The following is a 16,317-nucleotide window of genomic DNA, read 5'->3' as shown; positions in this document are numbered from 1 at the left end:
TGTATTTTTATTTTATAGGATCTGAAATAAAGATCTACTTACTAATAATTTTCTTAGAATCAGAAGACTCAGAAACAGGATCAAAGGTACAAATGGGGAATTACCACAGCATAGTTTCATTTCCTCCTTCTGGGTATCTGGTAGGACTACTTAAGCTCAAGTTGTTAAATCTCAGTGATTGCCTATCCCACATGGGTTGACTCATAGATCCTTCTTGTCAGCAGGCAGTCATCCTAGAAGAGAAGAAAGAGTTCTTAAGTGCTGTGTCTTTGCAAGGACTCAATAGAACAATGGAATATCATTCTAATTTACAAATTTTGGATGAGGATGGATATGCTCAATTAGACTTCAGCTCTCGAGGTCTCTCCAGGAGACCTATCATCTCAGAGAAAGGTAATTTTTCTTTATCCCTTCAATACTGTCATCATCATTATCATTATCTAAAACAAGTGAGGAAATTTGACACTTGTGGTTTGTAGGGCTTTTATTAAAATGGTTTTAAACCTCAGGTTTTCAGAAGTCACTGAAGTTAATTTGAATGTGGACTAAACATTTTCTCATGGCAACCCAGGTAATAGCATTCAGTGACTAATTGTCAATATTTAAATTACTGGTAGGAAACTCTGGTGGAACAGTACCTAAGGTGTTTGACTGCTAACCAGAAGGCTGGCAGTTCAAACCCACCAGCCACTCCTCAGAAGGAAGACTGAGCAATCTACTTCTGTAGAGATACCACCTCAGAAACCCAAGTAAGGGTAGCTATGAGTCAAATCAGTATTTAAATTACTTATAGATGGTGACAGAAAATATCATGATTTCTCTGTTCTCTAGGAATAGACACTCAAACAGTGAGGAGTTGTAAAACATATGGTGATATGTACAGATGGACTTTCAATAGGAGCGGCTTATTGCCTGTTTGATAGAAAAGTGTAGATTGTAGAAAGGAGGTGAAGGAAACTTAAAGAGCTGTAGAAGAACAGCATCAGGAAATAGCAGATAAGAAAGTGAACCAAGGAAATATGGAAAATTAGGAAGGAAATTCACCAAGGGACAAATAATTTGCCCATTTGTCATTTTGTGGTAAAATGGAAGTCAGAAGTCATAAGGTTTATGTTAAAGGAAAAGATTTCTTTAGCCTTAAACAAACTATAACCACAAAAACAAAACCTCATTGCCTTCCAGTTGATTCGACTCATAAGACAGTCAAATGCCTTAGGCACTATGCCACCAGTGCTCCCAAACAATAATAAAGGTGAAATATGAAGAAGGGCATGAAGAAAAACCTGTATCTTCATTGTTGTCGTTATGTGCCATCCAGTTGGACTGACTCATAGAGATCCCTCCTTGGGTTTCAGAAGAGGTATCACTATGGCTGGAAGTAGATGCCCAACCTTCCTTCCGAGGGGTGGCTGGTGGGTTTAAACCGCCAGCCTTCTGGTTAGCAGTCAAGTAATTAGAATTATTAATTTAGCCTCCTCTATGTGTCTCCTAACCAGAAGGCTGGCAATTCAAACCCACCAGCCAGTCCTGGGAAGGAAGGTTGGGCAATCTACTACTTCTGTAGTGATACTGCCTCGGAAACCCAAGAAGGTTCACGGATCCGACTCCATGGCAGTGGGTTTTTGTATGAGGCTCCTAAAGAGCTCTGGTGGCATTGTGGTTAAAACATTTGGCTGCTAAACAAAAGGTCAGTGGTTTGAACCCACCAGCCACTCCATGGGAGAAAGATAAGGTTTCCATAAAGATTCAAAGCTTTGGAAACCTAATAGGGCAGTTCTACTCTGTCCAATAGGGTCATTATGAGTCGGTATCAATTGAATGGCAGTGGTTTTATTTCTTTTTTTTTCCAGGGTAATATGGATCTCTTATATGATAATTCTTATTCTATTAAAGGCAGAGATAAACTCTCCCCACCTCCCATTCAACAGTTTACACACATTTTGTTTTGTGACTTTGATTGCACTACCCTCATGAAACAGCACTCTTTCCACTTCCTCCATGGGTTCCCCATTCTCATTTGTCCTTCTTTCTTGCCCTTCCGGCTTTGTAAGCTTTGTTTTTTGGGCAAATCCTGTCCTTTTGGTCTATAGTTGATTATACTGAGGAGTACATTCCTCCTTGTTGTTATTATTCACTTTATAGTTCTGTCTATTGTTTGGCTGAAAGTTGACCCTTGAAGGTGAGTTCAGGTCCAGGCTTGAAGCTGTCTCAGGGCCACAGTCTTGGGGATTCCATCAGTTCCTTGAAGACTAGTAAGTCAGGTCTTTTTTTTATGGTTTTGAATTTTGTTCTTTTTTTTCTTTCCCCTGTCTGCCCAGGACCTCCTATTGTGACCCTGATCAGAGAGGTTGATAGTAGTGGCTGGGCACCATCTAATTCTGATCTCAAGGATATGTTCTTGGTGTCACAATGTTAACACAAAATGGGTACTATATGAAGGGAGCTTATACACAACTTTTTACATGAGAATTTGCTCTCTTCTGCTTTTTTGTAATTCACATTGCACAATTATTTTGTCTCACTGATTACACAATTCTTTTCTTAAGCAATCTTTTGGGGAAGAGTAGATAAACTGTCTGGAGCAAGAGGTAGGAAGGCATACTTATGTTTATGTATGTGTGTATATAAATAGTAAGTTACCTACACTGTGCTGTTGTTGTAGTTATGTGCCGTCGAGTTGGCCCCAACTCATAGTGACCCCTCCTTGGGTTTCCGAGGCAGTATCACTACGGAAGTAGATTGCCCCATCGTCCTTCTGAGGACTGGCTGGCGGGTTTGAACTTCCAGCCTTCTGGTTAGCAGTTAAGTGCCTTAGGCACTACGCTACCAGAGCTGTGCTAGCAGTTCCTTAACTAGGTGTTTTTACATGTGTTAGCTATTGCAATCCCTACAACAATCCTTTGTGGTATTACTATTCCAATTTTTCATAAACAGTAATGAAAAATCAGAGGAAATAATTTGTTCAAGGTCCTACAAAAAACAAGTAAAATGGAAAGGTTCCATATTTTGATTTTTCCACCCATAATACCCAGTGCTCTTACCCCACGTTAAGCTGTCTCTTCTAAAAATAAGTGGGATTTCAGAATTCTTGGTAATATTAAGACCTACAGAAGAAAGTGCACCCAAAATGCTCCTTGGAAGCAAGAATGGCCAGACTTTGTCTCACCTATTTTGGTCATGTTGTCAGAAGGGACCATTCCCTGGAGAAGGATATCATGCTTGGTCGGGTGGAGGGTCGACGAAAGAGGGGAAGGCCTTCAATGAGATGGATTGACATGGTGGCTGCAATGATGGGCTCAAGTATAGCAGGGATCGTGGAGCTGGCATGGGATCGGACAGTGTTTCATTCTGCTGTGCATGGGGTCGCTATGAGTCAGAAACGGCTCGACAGCACCTAACAACAACACAGGCAACTTTCTGGAACTGAAATTAAGAATGCAAGCATATCAAAGCACTGTGGTCAAATTACATGTCCAGGACTTGAAATCCAAAACCAAACCCACTGATGTCTATTCAATTCCAGGGAATAAAGACCTTGTAGAGCAGAGTAGAACTGCTCCATAGGGCTTCCAAGGCTATAAATTTTTAGGGAAGCTTATTGCCTCATCTTTCTCCCATGAAGTGGCTGGTTGGTTCAAACTGTCTCCTTTTTTGTTAGCAGATGAGTGCATAAACTTCTATACCACCAGGGCTCACTTCCAGGACCTGAAGAGGTACACTAAGGATGGAGAAAAAAATCAGGCTAATCCTAGATGATTATCTGATTATCTGAACAACAGTGACTAATGGTTCACTTCAGAATTTTCCAGATTTTTATAAACTGTAGATTTAAAGACTCCTCAGTCTAACATCCTATTTCTTCACTCTATTTCTTCTCCCTTGGCCCCTCAGGAGCTTGTATTACATCTCCTCGTTGGTGTCTCATTGCTGTGACCCTGGGGGTCTTATTCTTGATAACACTGGTGATAGCTGTGGTTCTGGGCACCATGGGTGAGTATTGATATAAATTAACAGCAACAATTACTTTCAATGAACATTGATTATATGCCAGGGACTTATTTAAGGGCTTGACATGCACAACCTCATTCAACCATTACATTAACTCTATTGAGTTGGTGCTATTCATTCCCGTTTTATTTATAAGGGATTTGAGACACAGGGAGGTGATTCTACTCTTCCCGGGTCATAAAGTGTTGGGGGGGGGGGAGCATGATTAGAAATTTAGACAGTATTTCTAAAAAACTCCTAGTCTAAACCATAGTGCTTTGTTGTTGTTGCTGTTGTTATGTGCCGTCGAGTCGGACCTGACTCATAGTGACCCTTCCTTGGATTTCCGAGGGGTTATCACTAGGGAAGTAGATTGCCCAACCTTCCTTCCAAGAAGTGGCTGGTGGGTTTGAACCACCAGCTTTTTGGTTAGCAGTCAAGTGCTTTAGGCACTACGCTACCAGAGCTCCCTACCTCCCTAAAATAACCAGTTTCAAAGTCATGGAATTCCCATGATAAATTAATGAAATTGAAAAGGGAAGTACAATATGGTGCTATTTCCCTATTGAAATAAATCGACTAAAACCAAACCCACTGGCGTACTGTTAATTCTGACTTATAACAGCCCTGTGGGACAGAATAGAACAGCTCCATAGCATTCTCAAGGTGCAAATCTTTACAGAAGCAGACTACCACATCTTTCTCTGGCAGAGCAGCTGTTGGGTTTAAACCACTGGCCTTTTATTTAGCAGCTGAGTATTTTAGCCACTGTGTCACCAGGGTTCCTAACATCTACTAAAGGGTCTACAAACTTATTATTTTTTTTAATGGGTCTCATGATGTAAAGAAATTGTTCTATACCTGTATTTAATCTAAACTGCTCTAGATGTTCCCGGAATTGTCTGGCACTTACTAAGTACTATGTACATATTTTATGATGGTTGAATAAATTTCTTTATATTTTATATCTCATGCATTCTGGTCTCAATGGAGTATTATTAGACCTTCAGAAGCTCTTCATCAGATTCCTTAATTAGTCAAATGTTTATTGAGTTCATTCTATTATATAGGGACTCAAGGACCTCATACTTCTAAATAACAGAAGACAGATAGAAGAATTATTATAGATATATTATGATTCTTATCAACTTTCTTCCATTTGTCTACTGCTGCCTCCATCATTTTTCTTTCTTTTCTACTTGTTTCATTTTCTCCTTTCTCACGATACCTCTTTTATGGAATTTACTTAGCCTTCCTATCTATCTATCTATCTATCTACCTACTTACTTATCACTCATATTTACGTCCCCACCAGAAATTTTGCACCTAGTTATCATTATCAATAATGTATCCTTCGATATCCTCACAAAACAAAAATATGGGTTTGGAGATTTTACTTTGCAAACATAGTAGAATAACTTTTTTTTCCCCCACTATTATTTTTGTTGGTATATGAAGCTATTTGGAGACCCAATTCAGGGAGCAACCCATCGAAGAACAACAACTTTCCATCACGAAGTAAACAGAACCATAGCCGACCCACACAATCAACTTTAGAAGACAGTGTGGCTCCTACCAAGGCTCTCACAACCAGAGGCAAGGGCAGAGTTCAAGGATTCATAGATTCTTTGATTCCAGAAGGTTTATTCTTGGGGGGAAGGCCTGGGGCAGAGGACTGAGGAGATTACACTTACATCCAATGATCGTGCATTCAAGGAAATCACACTTATCAGTACTATCACAGTACTCTTTCATATAGAAAATAACATGGTATTATAAATACTCTATGCCCTTAACTGAACACTTTGAAGTTAGATTTTTTTTCACTTAAATAACTGATTTATCATTAGTTATGTAGGCCTATAGATTTTATAGTTTGATGCAAATGAAAGAAAAGTGTTATTTCCCCTTAGGGAATTGACATTTTCTGTATTTTTCATCTTTTTCTTGTGAATTGAGTGAAAACTTACAGAGCAAATTTGTTTTCCATTCAACTGTTCATACAAGTTCTGTTTTGTGACATTGAATGAAGTCCTCACAGTGTTAACAGCACTCAGTCCACTTCCTCCCTGTAGTTAGCATTTACATTTTTTCACCTGACCCATCTATTCCTGCCTTCTGAGCTTTATCCCTGGGCAAATGGTGCCTTTTTTTATCTCAAATGGTTGATTATTCTAAGGAGTATGTACCTCCATAGTGTTACTGTTCACCCCACAGGCCGGTCTATTGTTTGGCTGAAAGTTGAGTCACAGGGTTGAGTTCAGTTCCAGGCTTGAAGGATAAGAGTCTCAGGGGTTAGACCATTCTAACTGTATCAGACCATTAAGCCTGGTCTTTTTTTTTTTTTTTTGAGTTTTGCTGCAGACTTGTCTCTCACTCTATTCAGGATCTCCTATTATGATCCCCTTCAGAGTGGTTCGCTGTGATACCATCTAGTTCTGCTCTCAAGATCATGAAGGCTGAGGTCCATGTGGTCCACTAGTCCCTTGTACTAACTGTATCCATGCATCTTTGATTTTCTTCACTCTGCTTTGCTCTGGATGAGAAGAGACCAATAGTTGCACTTAGATGACCACTCAAAAGCTTTTAAAACCTTAGTCACTACTCACTAAAGTTGGGTATAGAACATTGTCTTTGTGGACTGTGTTATGCCAATTGATGTTTATGTCCCTGATGACTGTGGTCCTAAGCCCCAAGGCCCAGTGACCCATTTGCTCATGGTGTTTGGTTATGGCTAAATTTTCATTTGCTCTACTACCTATACGGGTATTTTTAGAGCACATACAAATACCTATGTAGAAATATAGTCTGCCAAACCTATGTATGATCATGGGTAGAGTCCCATTCTCCTACTTATACCTGATCAGCTTGCCTATCTATGTATCCATTCATAGATTAACATTTGTTGTTAGTGATAATGCAAGATTATGCATAAAATAATGTCTGCCTCTGTTTATAACTCCTATGAAACTCTCCATGTCTTCTTTTTCTTAGTGATATGAAGTTAGTTACCCCTTTTTGTATATTGCTTCTCCCTTCACCCAAATTAATACATGTCTCTTATCTAGTTAGTATTTTTCCCTCTACCCTCCTCCCATCTCTAGTAACCATCAAAGAATATTTCTTTCTGTGTGTAAACTGTTCCTTGACGTTTTATAATAGTGGACTCATGAATGATTTGACATTTTAAAGCAGTGCAGTTAGAATAAGAAATAAAACATTAAAATGGATGTTCTACTTTAAAGGGAGGGAAGAAGGGAAGAAGAAATAAGGTCAAATGTTGCCAAGAAATAAAATATTAAATTAGAAACATATAATGCAGATGGGCCTATAATTATGTTCCTAGAAACTTGGGTTTGTTTTTAAAGTTAATCATACAATTTCACTGATTTGCCTAATAACTTTATATACATATGACCTTATTTATTGATTAAATCATAGTTGACTGTGACTTAATATTTTAACTTCAACTTTCTATCCTTAAATCCACACTTCCTCACTATTTTTGCCAATTGGCTAATAAAACATAACAGGACGACTCTGTAATATGAATAATTGCCCTTATGTTTTTCTCATTTTAAAAGTTGTGCTCTGAAATGAATCTCACACATATAAAATAAGGTTCAGAAAACAAAGGCAAAGAGAGGAGGCTCGGTTGCCTAAAACACTGCTTACAGTTAATCAACTCATATTTACTTTTTAAATTTAAATGATTGGAGATATTGGAATGTGGTCTCTTCTGTAAAGTTCTATTCCTGTTGTTTGAAGTAAAAATGAAACATATTAATGGCAATTCAGTGATTGTTTATCAAGTATCCTCATGATATATATCATCACATATAGCTTGCACTGAAAGATTGATTTAGTATGATATGAGCCTCATGCTACTTTTATTTATAGGAGTTTTTTCCAACACTTGTGCCCCTAACTGGATTACACATGAGAAGAGCTGTTATCTATTAAGAACTGTACTAGATTCCTGGAATAGAAGTAAAGAACACTGCTCTCAACTGGGCTCTCATCTCCTGAAGATAGACAGCTCAAAAGAATTGGTAAGCATAAACTGCAGTCATATTTATGTGTGGTTTATTTTGAGCAGGAAAATGGAGAGAGACTGTGGTAGTTCAGTTTGTGTGTCAACTTGGCTGGGCCTGGTTGAGTGACTAGGCAGCTGGATGTAGTATTCCCCATAATGAGACTGGTAATCACCTCCATGGAGGAATCTACTGTGAGCAGCTGAGTAGCTGCCTTAGGGACGTGGTCTGCTTCCTGTATATAAGAAGCAGCTTGGGAATGGTCTCTAGCTTATGGCATGCTTGAACACTGCATGTAGCTGTGTCATTGTTCAGCAGGCTGCCATACTCTGCCAACCTTGGAACTTTCAATGGACTTGAATTAATGGCCTGGTGTGTGGTTTTGTAACATCAGGACTGTGCCTTTTTGCTTGTTAACCTTGGGCTTGTCAGCCTCAGCAGCCGGCAGCTGCTGAGTGAAGAAAAGCCTCTATCTCCACTGGGCCAGGAGCAGGAGAGCTGAAGCCCAAGGTTGAGTGTCTTTGACCCAGTCCCTAGAGCCTGGCACTTTGAACTCTGACTTAAAGCCTCCAAACTGCAAGAGAATAAACTCCTGTTTGTTCAAGCATCCCATTTTTGGTATATTCTTGTCAGAGAGGCACTAGGTAACCAGAACAGAGACCATAGGGAGATTATAATAATTTTTAGCATATCTGTAATTAGCATCAAGTGCATAATACATGCTTTTATTTTTAATGAATTAATTTAAAAAGTATTCACTTTTAATCAATACTTTTAAACACATTCCACATTTATGTTGTTGTTAGGTGCCATCAAGTTGGCTTCAACTCATAATAACCCTATGTACAACAGAATGAAACATTCTATTTCAGGAGGTGGTATATGATCAAGAACCAATGGTATTGAAGGTAGAAGTCCACATTTATATGACTACTAATCATAATCAGGTCACTGCTAATTTTTGTGAGTTTATATCTTAATTTATAAATTCGGTGGAGTAAAATCAAAATTCTTCCCCTTGTCATCTTAATTATTGAGAAAAAAAGCAGCTATGTTAACATACATTTGTAAATCATTTTACTCTTTGCAAGGTACTGAACCAAGTGTCTTAGTTCTCTAGTACTGCTATAACAGAAATACTCACAAATTGATGGCTTTAACAAACAGAAATTTATTCATTTACAGTTTAAAACAAAAAACAAACTCACTGCTAGAAGTCCTAATTCAGAGTGCTGACTCTAGGGGAGGCTAGGCTAGAAGTCCAGGTTCAGTGTGCTGGCTTGGGGCTAGCTGGATACCCATTGTTCTGAGACTTCAGCTTTGCTTGGAAGGCCCACTGGGGCAAGCTGGAGGCTTCTCCTGACTCATGCAGCTGGCTGCTGAGGCTGACAAATCCAAGAGTGGCAGGTAAAATGACAGACTGTTGGTTCACAAGCTGTGAAGTCAAAAGTCCCAAGAAGGCAGGCAAAACACCAAATCATTGGTTGAAGTCCAGGAACTGGAGATGATGAATCATGAACCAAATGCAGGATGATTTCCTTATGTACTGGAAGCAGACCACACTCTGAAGGCAACTCCCCTTCAACTGATTAATTGCTCACAGATGATTCTATCATGGAGGTGATTATACCGTATCCAATATCATCATGGGGAATAATTATATCCAGTTGCCAAGCCACTCAAAATCATGGCCTAGCTAATTTGCTGCACAACCTTAACTACCACATCAAGCAAATTTGCTTAAAACACAAATTTGCTATTGTGATGCTCATGTAATTTGTTAGAAAAAAGAAACAACCCAACAGATGTCAAAACTTCAATATGTGGTGTTGGCAACAGATACTACAGTAGTTCAGAGAGAGAGTGCTGTGGACCTAAGAAGTTTTACAGAAAAGAATGGGACTTCACAGAGAACCATCATGGCTCATGAATGAAGGGTAGAATTGGATGTGCCATACGAAAGGGCTGGGAACTCTAGTAGCATAATGCCTAAGGAATTTGACTGCTAACCAGAAGACTGGCAGTTCAAACCCACCAACCACTCCTCAGAAGGAAGGTTGCGCAATCTACTTCCATACTGATACTGCCTCAGAAACCCAAGGAGTGGTTGCTATGAGTCAGATCCAACTCGACGGCAGTGAGTTTTGAGTTATACAGAAAGGCTAATAGTTAGAAAACATTCTATACTGTATTCTATAACTTCTGTATCTCTTTTGACTACCTTCAGTTTTTTGTATGTGTGTCTGGGTGTCTGACCCAAGACTTGTAGTCCACAATAAAGTGAATGCAAGCAGATATATGGCAAAGAAACTGCAAAGGACTGGAAGTCTTTCTGGCTTTTAGACAAGCCTGTCATTGCCACTAAGTTCTGTTTTTTGTCACCAATTCAAATATTATCACTTCTATGGAGTGAGACTTAATTATTTTGTCAACAAACTCTGAGAAACATTTCTTGGCAGTTAGAGGGAATTTATATTTTCTCTTTGAAGGGAAGAGAACATCCTATCATCCATGGAAATTGCCAAGGGGGGCTATCATCCTTAGGTTTTGTCAGGTAGGAGACAAAGTGGAGGAAGTGCAATCTTGATATCTTGAATTTATTCTATCGTGGAAAATTAAATAATAATGACTGGAGAAATGAAATATGCCTTTCAGACACTCAATGACATCCATGAATTGTATTTCTCTCTAGGTTGATACTAAGCTTATGTGTGTATCCTTCTACCAAAAAGACTCAATCAGTGCCTCTTTCTCAATGCCTAGAATAAGAGCCCGTCTCTCTCATTCTTTTCCATCTTCATGTTTTTATTTGTATTCCCTACAGGAATTTATAAAAAGGCAAGTGTCTTACCAACCTAATAATTCATTTTGGATAGGGCTTTCTCGCCCTCAGACTGAGAAACCATGGCTCTGGGAAGATGGCTCAGAATTCTCTTCTGATTTGTAAGTATCTAAAGATACAACATTTTGTCCCCTTTCTCAAAGAAGTTTAAGCATCTGAAGCAGTAACAAACTTGATTTGTTGGTCATGTATGAGAAAAAGAGAAATACTAAAAGTGACAGGGATAAGGGGGGAAAAAAGAGCTGGGGGGTAGGGAAAGAAAGGAGTGGAGTTGAAAGGAGCTGTGATGCCATTTAATTCTATCAATACAAATATTTCCTCAGCTTTCTTACCAAAGAGGTCACATGGCATCTTTTTGAAGTTGTCCAATCAAGGAGAATTGTTACTAAATGTAACACTGTTGTTAAAAGCCTAGGTTTTGAAGGCAGGTTTAAGCTTGAATTAATGATTAGCCATTCAATCATTGTATGACATTGGGTAAGTTGCTTAACTTCTCTGATCCTTACTTTCCTAGTTTGTGACAATAAAAAGAGTAACTGCCTCTTAAAATTGTGAGAGAAAAGAGAGTAAAGTCAAGTCACTTAGCATATTGACTTGTGCATAATAAGTGCTTGCTACATACATGCTATTATTGTTAAGAAACAAACATTTCACTTTATATAAGATTATTTCAATATATTTCACATTTGCATTATAAATTTTATAAATAAGTTTGCCTTATAATATTTTCTTTATAGTTGAAGTCTTCCCCTGTACAAGTATCATATTTTTCTTTTTAATATCTACTTAATATGAAGTTATACAGAAGAAAGATGAGGCAATCTGCTTCTGTAAAGATTTACAGCCTTGGAAACTCAATAGGTGTTACTATGAGTCAGAATTGACTTGATGTTAGTGAGTCTTGTTTGGAATATGACATTATATCCCCCTTTTTAGTTCTTATTGTTTGTGTATGTGTGTGTTTGCATATGTGTGAGAGTATAATGTCTCCTTTTTTTCCCATTAAATCTCAAAGTGCTTTTCAATTTAATTAGACTTCTTAAGAAAACAGTTTTTGGCCCTGTTTCTATTATCTCTTCCATTAATTTTTAGCTCTCCTATTTACTATTTTGTTTCATCCAATTTCTTTGAGTCGAATTTGCTATTTTTTTTTTCTAATTTCTTTTAATGTATCTTTGCTCGTGAATTTCAGCCTTTCTTTTTCTTGAGACTAGGCATTTAAGTTTGTAATTTTAAAGTATGTTCACTATCATTTAGTTCAAAACACTTTCTAATTTCTATTATAAAGTGTTCTTTCCTCATGGATTATTTAGAAATGTATTTCTGAACTTATAAACATAAATATTTCTGGTAATCCCTTTGTTTAGTTTTCAGGATTCATTTCATGGTGGTCAGAGAACATACTCAGCTTGATTGCAGTTCTCCACTTTTTATCTGCTAATTCTTTCCACAAATGAAATAATGTCATTATATCTTCCACATATTTGTGGGTTTTTAAATTTCTACTTATAGTTCTACAAATGTTTTATCTGAATGTGTTGATGCCATGTTCCTAGGCACATGTAGATACAGAATTATTATCTCTTGCTAATGCATGGCCCGTGCAATGTTACTTTTTCTTTTCTTTCCTCTATTTTGTCTTATTTATACTTTTTAATATTTCATCTTTTCTTCTGTTAATTGGTAATTTACTCTTTTACTATTTCTTAGTAGTTATTCTAAAGATTAAAAGATATATTCTTCACTCATCAAAGTCTAATACAAATTGGACTTTTTATGTTCTTCCTGGACAATATAAAAAGCTTAGAGTACTTTGTTTACCACTCCCCATCCCCACTATACAGCTATTATTGTTCTGTATTTTAATTCTAAAATACAATTATTTTTCACATGATAATAGCTCTAAAATTAGGATATGTCCTATAAATGATGTCCTCTTATAATCATGAGTCATATCTGACTCAACAGCAGTGAGAGCTTATAATCATGCAAAAGACTCTGTTGGCATAATGGTTAAAGCATTTGGCTCTTTATCAAAAGATCAGTGATTTGAACCCACAGTCACTACTTAAGAGAAAGAAGAGGCAGTCAGGTTTCATAAATATTTACAGCCTTGGAAACTCAATGAGGCAGTTCTACTCTGTCCTGTCATCTCATTTTTTGAGTAGGAATTGACTTGATGGTGATATTTTTTTTGTTTTTATTTTTAATAATCACTGTGGGCCTGGACTGAAGATGAACTCTCTCAAAAAGACATAGCATTTATTTTTTTCAATCAGCTTGGGGCAAAACAACCCTGAGAACACCTTAAATTAAAAATGCTATTTGGAATATTTTACACTACATTTGTATTATGAATTAAGATAGCAAAACTGTGTGAAGATGAGCTTGTAATTCAAATTCTGAGGGGATATCAATTTTTCCTCCCAGCTTCCAACTAATGGTACAATTGAAATATACAAGTTTCATTTTCCTTTTCTGTTTGCTCTTTTATTATTTATTTTTTTCTTACATGAAAATAGACCATTATTGTTCAACTTTTGCAAAGTAAACTATTAAAATTCCCATCCTATTTTTTCACATACTTGATTAACTGATGGCGTGTCTTACAATTGATGACACCTTGGATTCAACAAAAATGTAGGCTTAAGAAATAGGTGTGCGTGGAGCAGCCCTGGGGACAGCAGACCAGGTGCAGTGGGAAGGTGGGTATTTGTTTGCTTGCATGTATAGAGCAGCCTCAGGGACAGGCTGGGTAAGCAAGCAGGTCGAGAAAGACCAGGAAATGAGCATAGTAGCTTGGAACAACTAAGGGAACCAAACTTGTCCATCAGTTTGTTGTACTGTGGTGGCTAGAGTGTTGCTATGAGGCTGGAGGCTATGCCACTAGTGTTTCAAATGCCAGCAGGGTTACCTGTGGTAGACAGGTTTCAGTGGAGCTTCCAGACTAAGACAGAGTCAGAAGAAGGAAGAGGCCATCCAATTCTCAAAGAATTGGCCAGTGAAAACCTTATGAATAGCAGTGAAACACTGTCTGATATATCACTGGAAAATTTTATGAAAAGACCTGAAACATTATGTGATATAGTGCTGGATGATGAGCACCTTAGGTCAAAAGGCTCTCAAAATATGACTGGAGAAGAGCTGCCTCCTCAAAGTAGAGCCAACCTTAATGATGTGGATACACTAAAGCTTTTGGGACCTCCATTTGCTGATCTGGCACATCTCAAGATGAGAAGACACAGCTGCAAACATCCATTAATAATCAGAACATGGGATGTACAAAGTATGACTCTAGGAAAATTGGAAATGAAATGGAATGCATAAAGATTGATATCCTAGGCAGTATTGACCTGAAATGGATTGGTTTTAGCCATTTTGAATCAGACAATCATATGATCTACTATGCCAGGAATGACAAACTGAAGAACGGTGTGGCATTCATCATCACAAAGAATGTATCAAGACCTATCCTAAAGTACAATATTGTCAGAGATAGGATAATATCCATATGCCTATGAGGAAGGCCAGTTAACACTACTATTATTCAAACTTACACACCAACCACCAAAGCCAAAGATGAGAAAATTGAAGAGTTTTACCAACTTCTGCAGTCTGAAATTGACCAAACATGCAATCAAGATGTGTTGACTATTGCTGGTGATTGGAATGCAAAAGTTGGAAACAGAGAAGAATCACCAGTAGTTGAAAAATAAGACCTTGGTGATAGAAATAACTCTGGAAATCACATGATAGAATTCTGCAAGGCCAATGACTTATTCATTTCCAATACCTTTTTTCAACAACACAAGCAGTGGCTAGTTGCTGTGAGGTTGATTCTGACACATGGTGACCGACCCCCTGTGTGTTAGAATAGAAATGTACTCCATAGGGTTTTTAATGTCTGGATTTTCAGAAGTACATCAGGATTTTCTTCCAAGACACCTCTGAGTGGACTGAAACTTTCAACCTTTCAGTTAGCAGCATCACCCAGGGATGCTTTCAGTCATAGTTGCTTTAAATATTGCTTCTTCCCATATTTCTTCCTTTCCTCTGGGATTACAGTTACATCTCTTTCACACTATCACATGCCTCTTAAACTCTTTATTTTCATTTTTTTTTCTCTTGTTTTAATTAAGATATTTGTTTCTCACCTATCTCCAGTTCATCAGTTTTTCTAATCTGGGGCTAATATGCTTTTAAAAGCACCCATTAGATTCATAATATTCATTCTTGAATTTTTAAGTTCTGTAATCCCACTTGGTTCTTTTTCAATGCTAACATGTAACAATATTGTTTTTCAACTTTTAGTTAAGAACTAGTTTTCCTTCGACATTCTCAATATTGTCTTTTTACTTTTTGGAACACACTGATCACAGTTTTTCAAATGTCTGCATCTGATAATTCCAATATTTTATGCTCATTCACATCTGTTTCTGTTTATTTTCTCTTATTTTTCATTCATGCTGGTTTTCTTCTTATATGCCTTACTATTTTTGATAATTTGCAGGATATTGTATCTTAAAATGTTTGTAGAATTAATTTGAAGTTACAGAGTAGCTTTATATTTGCTTCTGGCAGGCATTATTGGGTGTGAGAAGTACAAAGTGCTGAGTCTGATAACATTTTTATTTTAACACTGCTATGAATCAGAATAAGGAGCTCTGGTGGCACTGTAGTGAAGACATGGAGTGCTAACCAAAAGGTTGGTGATAGGTGGTTCAAACTCACCAGCTGCTTCATGGAAGGAAGATGGTAAAATCTACTTCTGTAAAGATTTACTACCTTGGAAACCCAACGGGGGTTGTTAGTTGGAATCAACTTGATAGCAGTGGGTTGGGTTTGGTTTATGAGTTGAAATCAGCTTGATAGCAGAGGCTTTTCTTTATTTTGGTTTTAGCAATTTTATTTCCACTAGCCCAAGCACAGTGAATTTATTAGTAATCTTACATATATATCTTCAACACTTGTTTATCTTGAGATTTCTTTTGCCATTTTAAATATATGACTAGATGACTTTTTCAAGGGTCACAAGAGTGGTTTTGAGTTACCATTTCGATATATTAGTACTCTTTGATTTCATAGATGGCAGTACACTTAGTATGGCTCTCTATACCCAAAAACACTTGGATGTCAAGAAACATTTCTGGAGAAGAAAACTTATCAGAGCTTTCCCTGAGGCCTGTACCACAGTTTTTCATGCCCTTAGCCTAGAATTTTCTACAATAGGATGCTTTCATTCCTCTGACCTCAGAGACAAGAAAAAGAAAGGTAACTAAGATTAAGACCATGCCCTTTCCCTAAGACTCAATGATGTCCTTTGAGATTGATGTTGTTGTTGTTGTTGTTTGCCGTCGAGTCAAACCTGACTCATAGCGACCCCTCCTTGGGTTTCCAAGGCAGTATCACTACGGAAGTAGGATTGCCCAACCTTCCTTCCGAGGAGTGGCTGGT

General features: G+C 37.6%; 1 protein-coding gene across 1 annotated transcript in view; it reads left to right on the top strand.

Moving 5' to 3' along the window:
* Window positions 1–269: 269 nt before the first annotated feature.
* CLEC7A (C-type lectin domain containing 7A) overlaps window positions 270–16,317 on the top strand; it is an 18,329-nt gene continuing 2,281 nt past the window's right edge. Inside the window, exons 1-5 of the mRNA XM_007937233.2 lie at window positions 270–393; window positions 3,892–3,990; window positions 5,446–5,583; window positions 7,888–8,039; window positions 10,846–10,964. Coding sequence (XP_007935424.1) covers window positions 291–393; window positions 3,892–3,990; window positions 5,446–5,583; window positions 7,888–8,039; window positions 10,846–10,964 — 611 coding nt within the window. The 5' untranslated portion in view covers window positions 270–290. The remainder of the gene's footprint in view (window positions 394–3,891; window positions 3,991–5,445; window positions 5,584–7,887; window positions 8,040–10,845; window positions 10,965–16,317) is intronic.

The sequence above is a fragment of the Orycteropus afer genome, unplaced genomic scaffold, assembly GCF_000298275.1.
Source record: "Orycteropus afer afer isolate SDZICR_OR568_19922 unplaced genomic scaffold, OryAfe1.0 scaffold00040, whole genome shotgun sequence".
Lineage (NCBI taxonomy): Eukaryota > Metazoa > Chordata > Mammalia > Tubulidentata > Orycteropodidae > Orycteropus > Orycteropus afer.
Note: the sequence above shows the minus strand (reverse complement) of the source record. Positions and strands in the feature narration are given on the sequence as shown.